Below are 17,215 nucleotides of genomic sequence, written 5' to 3' on the forward strand. Positions count from 1 at the left end.
GTCACGGTCCTTGGTTCTAGATTCCGCTTATCTAGTAGTCTGGAATCTTCCTTGCAGCACTAATGATGACACTCACGACGATGGTACAATAATAACACTTTATTTTTAAAGAGAACAAACACTACATTTACTACATTTATTTCTACATTACTACCTAATATAAAATTATAAGCGGAGGATGTTTTACTCGCGGTGACGATCGAAGTGAACTGATCTCCCGTCGTTGTATCTGGTCATCTCTTGGCCCAAAGTCTTTTTCGCACATTGTAGAGACTCTCCTGCAACGTTCGGGTGATCATCGGTGTTTTAGAGCTCTTCCAGCACCTATGTTCTCTCGACTCGACGTGGCTGTTGTGATCACTACTGGCTTGAATATACGGTGGAAGGTAGCTATTGTTTGATGTCGAGTACGCTGTAGCAGATACAAAGGCGGATTTCTGCATCTGTTGAACTGCAACGTAGGTATTTCATCGTACACAACAACGATAGTGGTCACAGTGGTATCATTGCATTGCAGCACAGGGTTGTAGTTCGTGGGGGATGTTAATCCACTCTCGTACATCCTCACCCACCCAGAAATAGACGGATTTCTGAAAAGATACAAAAGAATCCTCTTCGACGGGATGGGAGTGTGGGAGGGGATCTTGAACTGGTCTATGGTGCATTATCTTCTTTATCATCTATCGGAATCGGTAGAATACAAATCTTCTCCACTGGACGCTTAAATTCACCAGTGGCGGTCTTCACGGTAACAACCCGGACTACGTCATCTTCACCAGGGTGTACTGCTACGATCCTACCCATTTTCCAGCGAATTGGAGGAACGTTCTCGTCCTTGACGACGACCAGTTTACCTGGTTCTACGGGAACTGCTGGTTTCCATCGCTTGGTTCTAGCTTGCAACTGGTTCAAATACTCTCGTCGCCAACGAGTCCAAAAATGCTGAATTCTCGGTTGAATCAGTTGAAATTGGTTCAAACGGTTTGATGGGATATTCAGCAGTTCAGAATCAGGGAGAGCCTGAAGCGACGAACCCACAAGGAAATGTGCCGGAGTTAGTGGTTCCAGATCATCGGGGTCATCTGACATCGGAACCAATGGACGGGAGTTGAGGCAGGCTTCGACTTGCACCAGCAATGTGGAAAAGTCTTCCGATGAAGTGATGCTTTCTCCGATTACCTTAAGCAAATGGGTTTTAGCTGACCGGACTGCTGCCTCCCAGAGTCCTCCAAAATGTGGTGCACTTGGGGGGTTAAAGTGCCATTGGATTCCATTGTTTGTGAGTTCAGTAGCGATTCGGTCATGGTGTACACGGTTCTTCAGCAAATGGATTAGCTCTATCAATTTTTTCCGGGCACCAACAAAATTTGTACCGTTATCGGAATACATATCGCAAGGTCTTCCACGACGTGCGATAAATCGACGTAGGGCTTGCAAGAACCGTTCTGTTGAGAGATCCGAAACGAGTTCGAGGTGTACCGCCTTGGTGCACATACAAATGAATAAGGCCACGTAAGCTTTCACAGCAGGGCGTCTCGGGACTGGTCGAATGTAGACGGGTCCAAAATAGTCTACGCCTGTTTTGGTAAACGGTCGGGAAACGATTACGCGTGCAGGTAGTAGTTCGCCCATGAACTGTTCTGTTGTAGACGGCTTCGTACGATAACATCTGACGCATTGATGCACTATCTCCCTGGCAACATTTCGCCCTCCAAGCGGCCAATATTGTAGTCGAACTACTCCCAAAAGAAGCTGTGGGCCAGCATGTAAGAGCCTTTCATGGAAATGTTTAATAATCAGTCGAGTAAGATGATGTCGTGCTGGTAACACCGCTGGATGTTTCGTGTTTTCCTGTTCATCGGAGTACTTTAACCTTCCTCCAACTCTAATCAATCCATCCTTGTCGATATACGGGTTGAACCACCTCAATGGTGACTTCCTGGATACGGTTCCATCCTTCTTCAAGAGCTTCCATTCCTCCGAAAATGCTTCTCGTTGGACGTTTCGAATGATGATTTGCTCGGCGTGTTTCAATTCGGTAGTTGTTAAGAAACAATGTCAAGAACGTTCTTCTCTTGGAGTCTGTAAGAGTTTCATCAACCTTATCCAATACGCTGTGCGCCGAATGAGATCTGCAAATGATCCAAACTTGCTGAGGTAGAAGTTGTTGAACTCGGCAACTGTTGACATCGTGCATGCAACCGCCGTGCGACGTCTCTCTTCATCTCCTTCTTCATAGCCTTCTGTAATCCTTCCGGGCCATGTTTCTTCTTTTCTCTTCAGCCAATCTGGACCTTCCCACCACAGTTCGTTATGAATAATATGTTCGGGTGAAACTCCACGGGATACCAGATCTGCCGGGTTGTCTACGCCTGCAACGTGTTTCCAGTGCCATCCCTCGGTAAGGGTCTGGATCTTTGCTACTCTGTTTGCCACAAATGTAGTCCAAGTAGTGGGAGAGGCTGCAATCCATCGCAGAACACACGTTGAATCTGTCCAGAAGTATGTTGGAACCGATAATCTAGTAGAATCTCTGACCTTCTCGAATAGTTGTGAGACGAGAAGTGCACCGCATAACTCTAGTCTTGGGATTGACTGACATCGGAGTGGAGCTACCTTCGATCGAGATGAAAGAAGCCGTACCTGGATTGTACCGTTTGAATCTTGACTTCTGACGTAGACGCAACCTCCATAAGCCTTCTCGGAGGCGTCCGAGAAACAATGTAGCTCAACCGAAACAGCATTTGGGATGATCACACAGCGATTTACGCGGATTTGATTTAAAAGTGGGAGTTTTTCATTGAACTTACGCCAAGCCTCACCCACCGTTGGAGGTACTGGTTGGTCCCAGTCCAAACCTTTGCCGTTTGCGTCTTGCAGCGTCCAAAGTTGTTGCATAAAGATCTTGGCAGATACCGTCGTGACACCGATAAGACCAAGAGGATCGAAAAGGGTGGCTATCAACGACAGGATTCGCCGTTTGGTGAGTGGGACGTCCAATTCCAGCGGAGGAAATTGAAATTGAAATCGGAGTGTATCAGTAATGGGCATCCAAGTCAGTCCCAAAGTTTTAACAGCTTGGTCGGAATCTAATTCAACTCCGTTGGTATCCTGGATTGCTAGATTCTCCGTGGGAACTCCTTCCAAAACTGCAGGAATATTGCAGCACCACTTCCTTAACTTGAAACCTCCTGACTCCATCATTTCCGTCAGTTGATTTCTCAGACAAATGGCGGTACCAACGTCGTCCGTTCCGGTGATGACGTCGTCCATGTAGACGTCTTCACGAATTGCTCTTGCTGCGAGCGGAAAATTGGATTCTTCGTCAGTTGCCAACTGTTTTAGAGTCCTGGTTGCCAAAAAGGGTGCGGGTTTCGTTCCATACGTTACTGTATTCATCTCAAACACCGTAACTTCCTTATCAGGTGAAAACCGGTAGAGTATCGACTGCAATGGCCTGTCCTCTGGTGTAATGAGTATCTGTCGGAACATTTTCTCGACGTCCGATACGAGGAGAATCCGTTTCGTCCGACTCCGCAGGATTATGGACCTCAAATCTTCCTGCACTACCGGCCCTACCAGAAGCGCATCATTCAAGGACACTCCGGATGATGTCTTGCAGGAAGCGTCAAAGACAACTCTGACCTTAGTGGTGGTACTGGCTTCCTTGACCACCGGATGATGAGGTAGGAAACACCGTTTACAGGATTCCTCATCGGTACCGTCGACCTTCCGCATATGTCCCAACGTTAGGTACTCTTCCATGAACGCGACGTACTGCTTTCGCAAATTCTCGTCCCTAGCTAATCTTCGTTCCGTTCCTAGCAGACGCCGGTAGGCGATTTCCCGTGATTCGCCCAGATTTGGAAGGATGTCTGCATTTTTGGGTAAGGGAACTGTGTATCGACCGTCTGAACCTCGTTGGACTCCTCGTTGAAACATATCTTCGCACAATTTCTCCTCCGGTGAATAGGAATTTTGGAATTCCTCCTCTTCGCAGGACCAGAAACGTTCCATCAACTTTTCTAGCTCCGTGGTTGCTGAGAAATGGCAGTTGACCTGTTGGGATTTGTTGGGAGAAGAGTAGCCACCACAGACTACCCATCCGAATACCGATTCCGTGAGGGTTGGTAGATGGTTTCCGATAGAAAGCCTCCGCCCAGTTTCGAAGAACTCGAAAAAAGCTTCGATACCGAGCACCAGATCGACTTCTTTGGATTGGAAGAATGCTGGGTCCGCCAGCTGGATTCCGTCTGGTAGATTCCACCCTTTCGTCTTGATGGAAGCCGTGGGAAGGTTTGTGGTCACCTTGGGTAATACCAGGAATGTCATTTCTCGCGAGAAGTCCGAAACCCGCGAGCGCAGAACCATTTGAATTGAGTGTTTAACCTTGGCGACTCCCTGTCCTATGCCGAGGACCGAAACGTCGACCTTATTCCTGGAGACCTTCATCCGCTGGGATAGTCGTTCCGACACGAAATTGCTTTCTGACCCGGAGTCCAAAAGAGCTCGAGCGTTGAACCTAACACCAATATCATCCTCGACAACAACTACCGCTGTTGCAAGCAGGATTCTTGATGATACCTGAGCAACGTTACATGCCGAAACGTCTGTAGCCGCCACGTTGGCCACTTGTGTAGGATTGGAGCTTGTGGATCCATGTGAAACCTGGGAATTCGTTGGTTGGTTGCCCCCAGCAACCGCCGTCGTGACGTTATTGTCCTTCTCCGCTCTGAAGCATATCAGAGTATGGTGTCGCTTCTTGCAGATCCGACAGGAGAACTTTGATAGGCAATCCTTCGCCTGGTGCCCAGATCGGAAGCAGTTTCTGCAAAGTCCTTTGGATTTCAGCAACGAGTCCCTGTCCGCCACGGATAATTGTAGGAATGCGGAACATTGGTATAGAAGATGGCTATCCTTGCAAGCCATACATCTTCCTGGGTTCGGTTGAACCGAGTTGTAGCTCGTTTTCACCGTCGGTAACTTAGGTTTGGATGAAGGTAATGGAGGATGGGACCTGGGGTCCGTCGACCTTGGCGGAAGCGATTCTAGAACTTGAATTCGTTTCCGAAGGAATTCGGTTAGGTCCTCTAGTGAATCTTGTTCCTTAGTAGCCGCACATTCTTCCCATGCGCGGCGGGTGTATGGATCCAGACGCATAGTTAGTAGATTCACTAGCAACAAGTTCTTATAGTCCGCCGGATCCACGATTTGATCGAGCGTTTGGACGATCCGATCGAAACCTTCCACTAGAGTTCGCAACTCGGATATGGATTCCTTGGAGAGGGTCGGAAGCTTGAACAAAGCTTGAACTTGCTTCTTCTTCAGCAACTTGTTGTTGTTGTATCGCTTACACAAGGTGTCCCAAGCGATCTGATAATTAGCCTTGGTAATCTTCAACGAATCGACCATACTTTTCGGTTCACCTTGAAGACATCCTTTCAAGTAATGGAATTTCTCCACCTCTGGCAAATCGGTTCTCCAGTGAATCAATGAGGTGAACAAATCCCTGAAGCTCAACCATTCATCGATTTCCCCGCTGAACGTTTGCAGCTTGATCTGCGGCAAACGAACGTGATCGAGAACACCCAGCATAGACGGTTCACGAACGGATTGTTCCAAATCGGACGGCTCATGCAGTTCCTTAACCTTATCCTTCAAAAAAGACTTCCCTTCATAGTACCGTTCGCTTATTTTCACCCGCAGTTTCTCGAAACACTTCTCCTCGTCTTCAAAATCTTCATGCGATTTCAGTTCCACTAAAGCGTCACTGAATTTCTCCCATAACGTATCAATTTTCTCCAAACGAACTTCAACTTGTGAAGCTGTAGTCTGGTCATTGAATTTCTGGATGAAAGATGCAATGTCGTCAAAGGAAAGCGTTACGTCCTCCAACTGCATCTGCAGCTGCCGCAGAGATGCTCCTTTCCTTGTAGTGGGTGCCATATTGTGACGTCAATGGAGTGGTACAGGAAGAAATTATGTAATATTCCGCGTGTCGACTTGCTTCGGCGGACATATACTGTCCAAATTCACTGACCTGACAGAACAGGTAACTGTTCTAGGAATCCAAATCAATCGACACGCTTTAGTATTTCGATGACGTCACACAAGTATTGGTACGGCAGCGGCTCAATTCCAATTGGGTTCAGAGAAGAGGAGAAGGTGTGGTGTAATATCCAGAGAAACCTTGGCTTCGGCCGGGCATATACTGTGGCAACCTACCTGTAGGTACCTACAGCGGCACCAATCCCGAATTCCGATATTTCTTACCAAGTATGGCAATGCTCAACGGTTGATCATCAATTACTTGGCTCCAACAGTCAAATGCAAGTTTCGTGGTAGTTTGAAGAGGAATAATTGGCATGTAGTATTCGTAGGACTAGCTTCGGTAGGACATATACCGTAGAACTAACCTGGAGGACTTACAACTCCGCAAAACCAGATCCAAAAGTCGAGAATGCTAGATGGATGAATTTCCAGCAGACTTGCTCTAACGAGCAGTTCTCAAACAGGGCTTGCGTGGCAGTAATTGAAGAGGATTCACAAAATTTTCATTTAAGATGGTGTATTATCCGCAGGCCTAGCTTCGGCGGTGCAGTACATATACTATAATTCACTCACCAAGAAGGGAGTAGGATGGCGCTCCCTCTTCCACAACTGTCCACAGCAGCGGTCCACTGTTGCCGTCCGGTTTGGACGGAACGATCGGTACCCGTTGGTCCACCGATTATCCAAAGCCGAATGTCGAAGGTTGAACCAGTCTAATCCTCGAAAGCGAAACCACGGTTGTAAGTGATTTCGACGACGGTTGTCGTCTCCGCATACAATGACACCAACAGCATGCATCGAAATATTGGCATTAGTAACATGCAAAATACGCTACGGCTAGACATATACCGAACTAATGAGTATTTACCTGACAAAACAGTTACTCCTGCCCGTTCGGTATTCCAGCGCAAGAGGGGTGGTCCAGAAGCACATCGAATCCAAATATTTGTGCTCTCCTAATGTTGCCTAACGCAGCGATTGCATGCTTCACCGATGTCCAAAGTATTCGTCCAACTTCAAAATGTTTTCAGGTTCGCAACAGCCCAAAGCGCAATGGTTGAATTGGCGTAAAATAGTTGTTCAATGCAGCTGTTGTTCTCTTTATCCTCCAAGAATGGCGCTCCTTAACAAACAACTGGGTTCCAATTGCAGTTCTTAACTTCGATGGCGAATTATAACCGGTGCGATGGCGACACCCTCGCGTTGTTGTACCGTAACAACAATGGTGGTTTCCTTCCAACTGGTCCCCGGGTTAGGACATCCGGCTCGAAGGACCAAAATGTTGGATATGTCGACGATTACCTTCGATTAGTGGAGTTTCCCTGTCGACACCAACACTGATGGGGTTTGTCATTAACGTGGGACTTTGGTGGTTGGTGAGGATCACTGCGGAGGGTTGTCACGGTCCTTGGTTCTAGATTCCGCTTATCTAGTAGTCTGGAATCTTCCTTGCAGCACTAATGATGACACTCACGACGATGGTACAATAATAACACTTTATTTTTAAAGAGAACAAACACTACATTTACTACATTTATTTCTACATTACTACCTAATATAAAATTATAAGCGGAGGATGTTTTACTCGCGGTGACGATCGAAGTGAACTGATCTCCCGTCGTTGTATCTGGTCATCTCTTGGCCCAAAGTCTTTTTCGCACATTGTAGAGACTCTCCTGCAACGTTCGGGTGATCATCGGTGTTTTAGAGCTCTTCCAGCACCTATGTTCTCTCGACTCGACGTGGCTGTTGTGATCACTACTGGCTTGAATATACGGTGGAAGGTAGCTATTGTTTGATGTCGAGTACGCTGTAGCAGATACAAAGGCGGATTTCTGCATCTGTTGAACTGCAACGTAGGTATTTCATCGTACACAACAACGATAGTGGTCACAGTGGTATCATTGCATTGCAGCACAGGGTTGTAGTTCGTGGGGGATGTTAATCCACTCTCGTACACATTGTGATAGGCCGAACGAGGGGACTATGCCAACGAAGCATACCGATACCCTACTTGCCGAATTTTTGTTTCTTTTTGCCGAGGTCAGCACAATAAAGTAATGCTTTAATGCCGAAAATCAGTATAACAGTCTCATATTGTTTTAAATTGAAATCAACGCTCAGATAGCCCAGTTCGGAAAGTAAAAAAATGTGTATACATAAAGACATCGCTCACGCGGATATGATTACATGTTATACATTCTTTTCTCAAATAATTAACTCAATAATCTCAATCTTGTACAGTTACACCAGATTTTTTTTTGAACTGGTTGGTTTTTGCTATTGCAACAGGATCAAAACTGACTAAGTTATAGCAAAAAAAAAAAACGACCCGCGCAAAACAAAAAAAAAACGGGTGCATTTTATCTTTCCGCTCTTATAGATGAAACGATCATTTCACTACCCACATCCAAAAAAGCGCTTCAACATACAAGCGACTTCATCGATCAAATCACGCGAGCCATTGATGCGCACGAAATAGGCGAAAAAGGATGTGAAAACAACATGTGCACCCTCATTGAAAAGCTCATGCACTATGGCCTATCAAACATCCCTCTTCTCATCTCATAACTTATCGCATCCGATCGCATCTCACCTTACCCACTATGGTCACAGCCTAACACTCAGGTGCCACACAGCTCAATTGCCGTGTATCTTGCGCTAGGCTTTTTCCCCTGAAGTTCGTGTCAGAGCGGTTATTAATATTTATGCGCGCATAAACATAAACAATTTTGTTATGATATGTTTTGTCTTCCACAAGTAGTGCTGGAAGCTCGTATGCAGTGGGCCACCTTCAACCATTGCTCGACAAGAGTTATTCAGATCGCTACGGCGGCGGCGGCGCAAGTGGTCTGTGAGACGGCGGTGGTTTTTAAAAAATGCAGCACTATAGTTGCGAACAATTTGTCGAGCCTCGTTGACTTATGGCGGCGCGGCGGCGGGGCAGTCTTGTGTAAATAAATGGGCATTTTGTTACACTTCTAGATCACTGACTGATGAGGAGCCCGGTTGAGCGCACCGCCGAGTGTTTAGATATGTTTATAGGTATGGCTCTCCATCATCGTGGCTATCTGGCGATGATGGTCGCTTTGTTCGGTGGAGCATTGCACGATGCAATGAGGTTAGAAAAATATTGACCGACAATGGGCGACGGTATTTGTGTCGGTGTTAACTGTAGCGAAATGCAGTTGAGGAATCGGTATCCGTTTTATAGAAATGATGCTAGGGGATGATAGCTGGTATAAAATTATGCTTTAGAACCAATAGATAATTTAAATACAAGCAAAGAACTTCAACGCCACCTTGAATGCCACCAATAAATGCAAAAGCGACATTTTTTCTCAAGCATTGGGGGATAATCTGCTCAACAGACACCTGAACAGGGAGAAGGTCCAGGTAGTGTGGGAAGAAATCAAGTCTTTTACAACACAAGTAAAAGTTAGGACTACTCTTTCCTCAACCCACCAAACAATATTCCCAAGGCTGCCAAACATTTCGTCTCTGGACTTGTTCACAAATATCATAACGCTGGAGGGGGTGGGTGTCCTTCGTGGTGTTACAGTTCGAACGAAAAAAACTCTCTCCACACAAACAATGTTACAAAGGGGTCTGTGGGTGTCAGATAAGGTCAATTGTAGCGTTATGATTTTTGTAAATCACCAAGAAGGCAATGCTTCAGAGAGGAGTTAATGCATAAAAGGTGTCTTCGATAAAATTGGCACACAGAAAATATTGTATAACTTTTGATTGCGTTCGCCAAAATAGCTAATTTTTTACCATGAATAGTGTATTATGTGTAGCTAATACCATAAAATTTTCATTAAAATCGGTTTAGTATTGGCGCAGATATTGTCGATATCAAAAAATGAGATTTTAGAAAATTTGGGCACCCATTTTGAAAAATTGCTTAGGCTATAACTTTTTTGTTACCTCATCAAAACGTTTGAAAATTTCACTCGATATTCTTAACATAGTATCAATTAAGGCTTCTTATGGCATCATCAGTATCGGCAGCCATGTTGGATATGCAGCTGGAAATTCCAAAGTGATGATTCTCTGCTACCAAAGCGAATACTCGTATGAAAAAGTATCACTCCATTTGCTCACTCGCAGTTATTACGATGATACTTTTTCTGCTGCGTTGCTGCAGAATTGACAGTTTTTTTTATCACTTCAAAAACGCGAGGCAAACAATGATTGAAAAGCAAAAAGTCAATGATTCGTTTGAAAGCCTCGTGATGCATCATGACACCTTAAGTGATAAAAATTTGATCGAAATCGGTTCAGTACTTTTTCTAGTAAATATTCAAAGCTCAAATCGCTTCAAGGTAAATTTAGGTACTTTTTGACCATTTTTAGTTTCGTGTGCACTATTTTGACTGTAGAACTGGTAACACTGTCCCGATTTTTATAAAACTTTGTAAAATTGTTGTGTTAAACTTTTTACAGTGAAATTTTCAGCCATTTTTGTAGAGTACTTTCAAAGTAAGAGCAATTTGAATTACACTATACCAAAAACCACATCTGCTCATTGTGACATAGTGCGACATATATGGTAAAATCAAATTGAATGAAAATTTGACAAATTACTTCTACATACATACTTTACGTACATAAAAATTTTCATTGAAATCGGTTCAGTATTTTTTTGGCGTCAGAGTTGAAACGGCAAAAAAGTGATATTTTCCAAAATGTTTGTCTGCACAAGATTCCCAAGTGGCAATTTCCTTGTTTCAACGATATCTCCGGCAATACTCATCCGATTTTAATGAAAATTGTATGGTATTAGCTACACATAATATACTATTCATGGTCAAAAAAATTAGCTATTTTGGCGAACGCAATCAAAAGTTATACAATATTTTCTGTGTGCCAATTTTATCGAAGACACCCTTTATCACACCCTCCAGGTTAGCTGCGTATCCTATGGCAATTTGGTCAAATTTTGATTACCGAGTGGACCGAGTATGCTGTTGATAACTCGTAAAAGATTGAAAATATACAGTGGTTATTCGTTTTTATCACGGTCAAAAACAATTTACCGTGAATTATGAAATATCGTGAATTTGGCGAAATGAAACATAAATATTTTTTTAATTAATATATGACCTGCAAAATTCATGAATCGTAATTTACAATTTTGAACAGTTTTAGTAATCTCTCTCTCTCTCTTCTTGGCGTAACGTCCTCACTGGGACAAAGCCTGCTTCTCAGCTTAGTGGTCTATGAGCACTTCCACAGTTATTAACTGAGAGCTTCCTCTGCCAATGACCATTTTTGCATGTATATATCGTGTAGCAGGCACGAAGATACTCTATGCCCAAGAAAGTCAAGGAAATTTTTTTTACGAAAAGATCCTGGACCGACCGGGAATCGAACCCGTCACCCTCAGCATGGTCATGCTGAATACCCGTGCGTTTACCGCCTCGGCTATATGGCTATATGTAATCTGACAATGAATAAATTGCACAGGCGCTGTCCATACACTACGAGGACTCATTTCGGGACATCTTAGACGCCCACCACCCCACTGTAGACTTTCGTTCTAGCAAAATTTTGATTTTTTTTATGAACCGTAGAGACTTTGGACAGATCTCCCCCATCCCTCAAAGTGTATGTAACTTATGTACGGGTTTACCGTGATTTGGAGTCAAAAATTACAAGGAAATTGTACAATTTAAGAAGTTGTTTTGTAGTAGATTACACCGTTCAACAATAAATTTTGTTATGGGATGAGAAAAAAAAAGAACAGGGGTTTGGGACCCATAGGACCTAGGCGTTAGACAATAACGAAACTAACCCAAATACCGACAACGCCTAAAAATATGCATGGACATTCTAATGCACATATCAATTGAACACCACAAGTTCTCCATACAAACTTCGGTTTTATACTGTGAAGGCCCGGTTCAATATTTTTCAAAAAATCTTTCACTATGACACTTCTAGGGTCCCAAACCCCTGTTCTTTTTTTTCTCATCCCATAACACCAAATTTTGTCGAGCAGTGTTATTCGAAGTCTAGCTGTGAAAAATAATCAGACATTTTACGAAATGGAATAGCATTTATTTCAATGAACGAGTTAATGAAAATTGAAGCAGTAATCATAAACGTGAAGAAATAATAACTAAGGTACACCGGGGCAAGATGAAATACGATTACAATACAATTTTAAAAATTTTCATTCTCCAAAAGATTGTTTGAATCAAAAACTATGTGTAATGGCATTCAAACTGTTTATTATCATATGATAACACCATGTTAGGCTGATACAAATTTAATTTTGACTTTTTGTCTACCAACCCTTTAACATTTTTTGGCTGAATTTTTGCGTTTTGAGGGGGCACATAAAAAATATTTATCGAAATTTCGGGGTTTGTTTAAAATTCTCTAACAAATCCGATGAGTTTTTAATATTTTTCCGATTAAATGCTTTATAATTGTTATCCCTCGTAACGGATAAGAGGTATCGGACAAAAAAAAACAAAAATAATTTTTGTATCGGCCTAATTATAAAATATTATTTATTTGTGACTTAAAATCTACTTAAATCCTTTCTATTTAAATAAAATTCCTACTCTTTACCTATAGTCATGGTCACTTGCGTGCGCAGCATTTTCTTTTTTCTCGCTCGTTCTCTTTGTCAAACGCAACAAGGAGCGAGATAAAAGAGAGGCAATGTGCTCCCTCTTTCATCTGTTTCTTTCTCGTATTTGTTTACGAGAGTGAGTGAGAAAAAAGAAAAAGCTTCGCACGCCAGAGGTCATGGTCTAATATTTCAGCTTCTCAATCAGGGCGTGTCGATAAACTACGTTGACTCATTTTGACCAAAGTCTACGCTCCATACAAATTTCAAAAATGTTGTATGGACTAAAGTCTACGAGGGGATCTGAGATGGCCAAACATTAGTCTACGTAGTTTATGGGCAACGCCATACATTTTTAAGTTGATTTTGCAATATTTTAGAAAAGGCGTGATAAAAACGAAATAATAACTGTGATAAAATCGAGCATGAATTTAACGAGTAGTAAATAAAATGACTAGTAATAAAACCGAAACGCCACTGTACTGAATATAGGGCCGATTTCTTCACCTCGGCTTAACCGGTAAGCTAGGCTTACCCATACAGTTAAACCTGGCATTACGCTTAAGCCAGGTTGAAGAAATCGCCCCTTAGTGAAGAAAGTACTGAGCTGGAACTTTAAAATCTGAGTGTATAAAGCCTCATTCACACAAAAAAAAAATGTAATATTCTCACAACATCAAAATCAATTTTAGTAATACAAACACTCAAAGCTTTTGAGATCAGGCGGGCTTGATGGTCTAGAAGCGATCGCTTCTGATTTGTATGCGAACGTCTTGAATTCAATCCCTGCCCCGTCCGTTTACTCTTCCTATATTTCTATCTACTATCATTTCCTCTTTACCTCCTCGCTGAGGTAAATATCAAGTATATTCCGCTAGGGTCTAATACAGGCTAGCCACAACATAAAATGCAACTAATTTTTTTGGTACACAACCCGGAAGATGCGGTGGATGTAAAAAAAGTTGACAGCGTCAACAAATCTACCTTTATTGTTGATCGTTCCCATTCTGCACATTCAAAGGAATGGAAAAATCAAAAACTGTCAACTCATGGAGATCAACGGAATAACGTGGAAACAAATACTACTATCGAGTTCTTTAAAATCTAGAATTCAAAATTGTAAAATTGTATTCTAGTACGATTCTGCAGGTTCGTATTTTTCGCGAAAACTATTTGGTAAGTATTTGAATGATTTATTACATTATTCATATCAGGCTTTCAATAGTTTTAGTATATTGGGAGTTAGGCAGGCACATCTTTAAAGTGATTCATTCTGTTTAGACAAATCGATAATAAAATTATATGAGATCATCGTGAATTACAATAAGTTCAATTACTAATAGATGTGTGGAGCGGACCTAATGTGACGGTTTGAAGTACAAGACTATCACTGCCGTTCTATGCATAGTTGTCCCATGTTAAAAAACTTGAACCGATTGAAGCTTCAAAGCGTTTTTGCTTTCTTTCGACAAAGCGGTGCAATAAATTGAATTTTAGTTATCATAGTATTGTGAGACATCACTTATATTTTCAGGCCTGGCGTACTTAGAATCAAAAATGTGTACACATTATAGTATTTTTACTAAAAAAAATACTTAGTGGGACTGTTGTGTCCAGAAACGTGGTCCTGTCATTCTACGCATATAAGTTCCATAAAAAAATACTCGTCCTTTTTATAGCTTGACGTGGTCTTTCTGCATGATTTTGTTCTATATTTTTAATCTAATCTAATCTAATCTCACACTAACGCAGCCATTACTTGAATGCATCCTGGAAAATGAAGACTTTTCAAGTCTATCATTTTTCTTGTCTTAATGGCCAGGCCAACTGCGCAGCATGTACCGCAGAGAAGATTTCAAGGGATAGAAAGATTTCAACATAGTCGATATTTGAAAACATTCTACACCTTGAAATCGAGGGGAAAGATGGAAGCGTGGACCTCCCGTACCATACGCTTTCAGATAACGATATAGATATTTAAACATGTTCGCGTGTATTAATATGGTGATGTATACGGTGATTTGCTGAAAAATATAGATTAGTGCGCCAGGAATGGTGGTAAGATTCTTCACTGAAAAGAGAGTAATATTAAGTAATATATACTGAATAAGGCATGAGTGATACGCTCGTTACAGTTACTATTTTTGAAAACATGGTATTATCACAGAGAAACAGACGTCACACTCTCATTGCTTCCCATCGATCACCTTTTTAACAATTGATTCAAATATTCAGTAGTTTTGTTTGACGTTTGCTCACTACCGCCATCTAGTGGCGGCCCGACCAAACACAGTATGTTTAGCATTGGGCGATTACGTTTTTGTGACGATGTTTTTTAATAAAATTTGTTCTAAATGTTACGTCTGTTTCTCTGTGGTATTATTATACAATAAAATTACCTGAATCCTCCTGAAACAAAAAGGTTTATTAGCAGTTAAAAGCAAAACATAAATTAAAACATAACCATTACAAAAATACATCAAATTTTAATCTGGTATGTTACCACTTTAGGCAAAAAATAGCAAGATTAAAATTTGATGCAATGTGGTAGATCTTACACCGCCCAACTAACATTTTCAGCGCTATAAGCTTCAGTCATTTGCTTTCTGTTGTGTAACGATCGAGTAAAAGCAGTCAACGCTGAATAAAAGGAAAGCTAGTCAAATATAAATCGTAAGCTAATACACGACTGCAAAACAAGCATCATACAGCTACCAAACTCGGTTTTTAGAAATTCATTGCTTGCCACTTGGGGCTGCCTTTACTCCACCGTATTCCAACTCCGGGAGATTTCCCGGAAGATGTGAAAACTTGAACACATCGAATAGGAGTCCCCATTAACAAAACAGCTGCTACTATACAGTACAATTCGTTATCGGATATAAACATTATTGTCAAAACAAACTTTAAGCGGGATATATAGCTACTACACAAGTTCTTTACAGCTATCCATGTATGTGCTGTGAAATTATTTGGGTTGCTTTTATTGCACTTTAATTCAATGCCGGAAGATTTGCCGGAAGATGTGCAAATCGAGTAAGAGTCCCAGCCACTACAACAGCTGCTTTTATACAGTACGTTTTGTAATGCTGCCAAAACACAAAACAGCAGCGCTTCGTAGCCGTTTAAAGAACACTCTTTCAGCTAGAAGCTGTGAAGAAGAATCTGTTGGCGCAACCACACAGCTTGTTCAATGTAAACATTATTGCGTTTGACGTTTCACAAGCTTTTACAGCAAGATGAAGTTGGGTAAGGTAAGGTTTCTTGTGGCACAATTATGAAGCCTTGTCTGGAGTAAAACAAAACGTGCTATTTTCTATGTTATTTATATATAGCAGTGTGGCAGCGAGGACATCATCGGGACCAGTGGATACGGAGATCGGGAGTTCGATTCCAAGTAGCGGCAACTACTTTAATTATTCAATTTTAAAAGTGATAATTCCAGTACCACATGTATTGCGTCACGGTATCCATAACCTAATTATATTGAATCGTTTAATTTGGGGATGCCGTAAAACTATTATTTAACAATTGCGAAAAGGCTGAAAAAGCGCCTTCTCAAGATGTTATTCAGTTAGTGGTTACATAGGAGCCGAGAAAAGAGCTATGACTAGGTGGCATAGAAGCTGATCGCACAGCATGTACAAGCTGATTAAGTTCGCCAGATTCATTGGTATAGGGCTTGCATAGAAGCTTCCGTCCATATGTACAACACAGTAACTCAGCATCAAGCCGTATTAAGGACGCTTTGTTGACGTTTACATTCACAATAAATGTTAGTTGGGCGTAACGCACCGCATGGTTTTGTTCTATATTTTTAAATAACAAAAACTGTTACCTTCCCTTATCGCATTATAAACTTTCATTCATATGGCTCAAATGTTTTAGAGCAAAACGGAGCCGAAATACAACATAAGAAGTGTTTCACACTTCTGAACATTGTTTGTGATCGGATAAGTAGAAAGCTGGTGCGAGAAGGAGTTGGTGAAATGAGTAGCAAAGTTAGTGAGTTGGTAAATGTGTTAGTGTTAGCTGCCTTAAGATTGAATGAGTTAGTAAGTGAATCAGTTGCTAACTGAGAAAGTTGTGGTCCTTTGGGCAGAGAGCTGTTACGTGAATTTGAGTATGTTAGTAAGAGAATATGTGTATTAATGAGTAAGGATGTATGAAATAGTGAGTAAGTGAGTGGGACATTGAGTGAGTTGGTGGGTTTATGAGCATGAGATATCTGTTCCGTGGGAGTCAGTGTATTAGTGAGTTAGTCAGTAAGTGATTTATTCAGTGAGTTAATGAGCGAGTTTGTAAATGAGTGAGTTATAGTGTGAGAAAAATGATTTATTAGGGAGTTAATAAATGAGTGAGTACGTTAGCAAGTTTGTAAAAGATGAAGTTAATAGCTTCAGAAGAGAGTAAGTTGGTAAATGAGTGAGTTGATAACTTAAAGAGTGAATGGAAAAAAACGAGTTAGCTAGCAAATTAGGCCTCGGGGTGAAAATTTCTCAAATAAAGACACCTAGCCTAACCTAACCTACAAACAGATATCTGATTGTTTGATGTTACGTCATATTTTATTATGTT

At 41.8% G+C, this 17,215-nt stretch overlaps 1 protein-coding gene across 1 annotated transcript; it reads right to left on the reverse strand.

Moving 5' to 3' along the window:
- Nucleotides 1-654: 654 nt before the first annotated feature.
- LOC134284609 (uncharacterized) lies at nucleotides 655-5,946 on the reverse strand. Its single transcript, XM_062843590.1, has 2 exons — nucleotides 2,811-5,946; nucleotides 655-1,445 (listed from the first exon to the last, which is right to left on the reverse strand). The coding sequence occupies exons 1-2, from the start codon at nucleotides 5,944-5,946 to the stop codon at nucleotides 655-657; spliced, it is 3,927 nt and encodes a 1,308-aa protein (XP_062699574.1).
- Between the last annotated feature and the right edge of the window lie 11,269 nt (nucleotides 5,947-17,215).

Source organism: Aedes albopictus, unplaced genomic scaffold (genome assembly GCF_035046485.1).
Source record: "Aedes albopictus strain Foshan unplaced genomic scaffold, AalbF5 HiC_scaffold_316, whole genome shotgun sequence".
NCBI classification, from domain to species: Eukaryota; Metazoa; Arthropoda; class Insecta; order Diptera; family Culicidae; genus Aedes; species Aedes albopictus.

Excerpts from the sequence above, each read along its gene's own strand:
- LOC134284609 (XM_062843590.1), bottom strand. The coding sequence starts at position 5,946 with ATGGCACCCACTACAAGGAAAGGAGCATCTCTGCGGCAGCTGCAGATG. Across the intron at positions 1,446-2,810 it reads AACGGTGGGTGAGGCTTGGC|AACGGTTCTTGCAAGCCCTA; the intron begins GTAAGTTCAATG and ends ATCTCTCAACAG.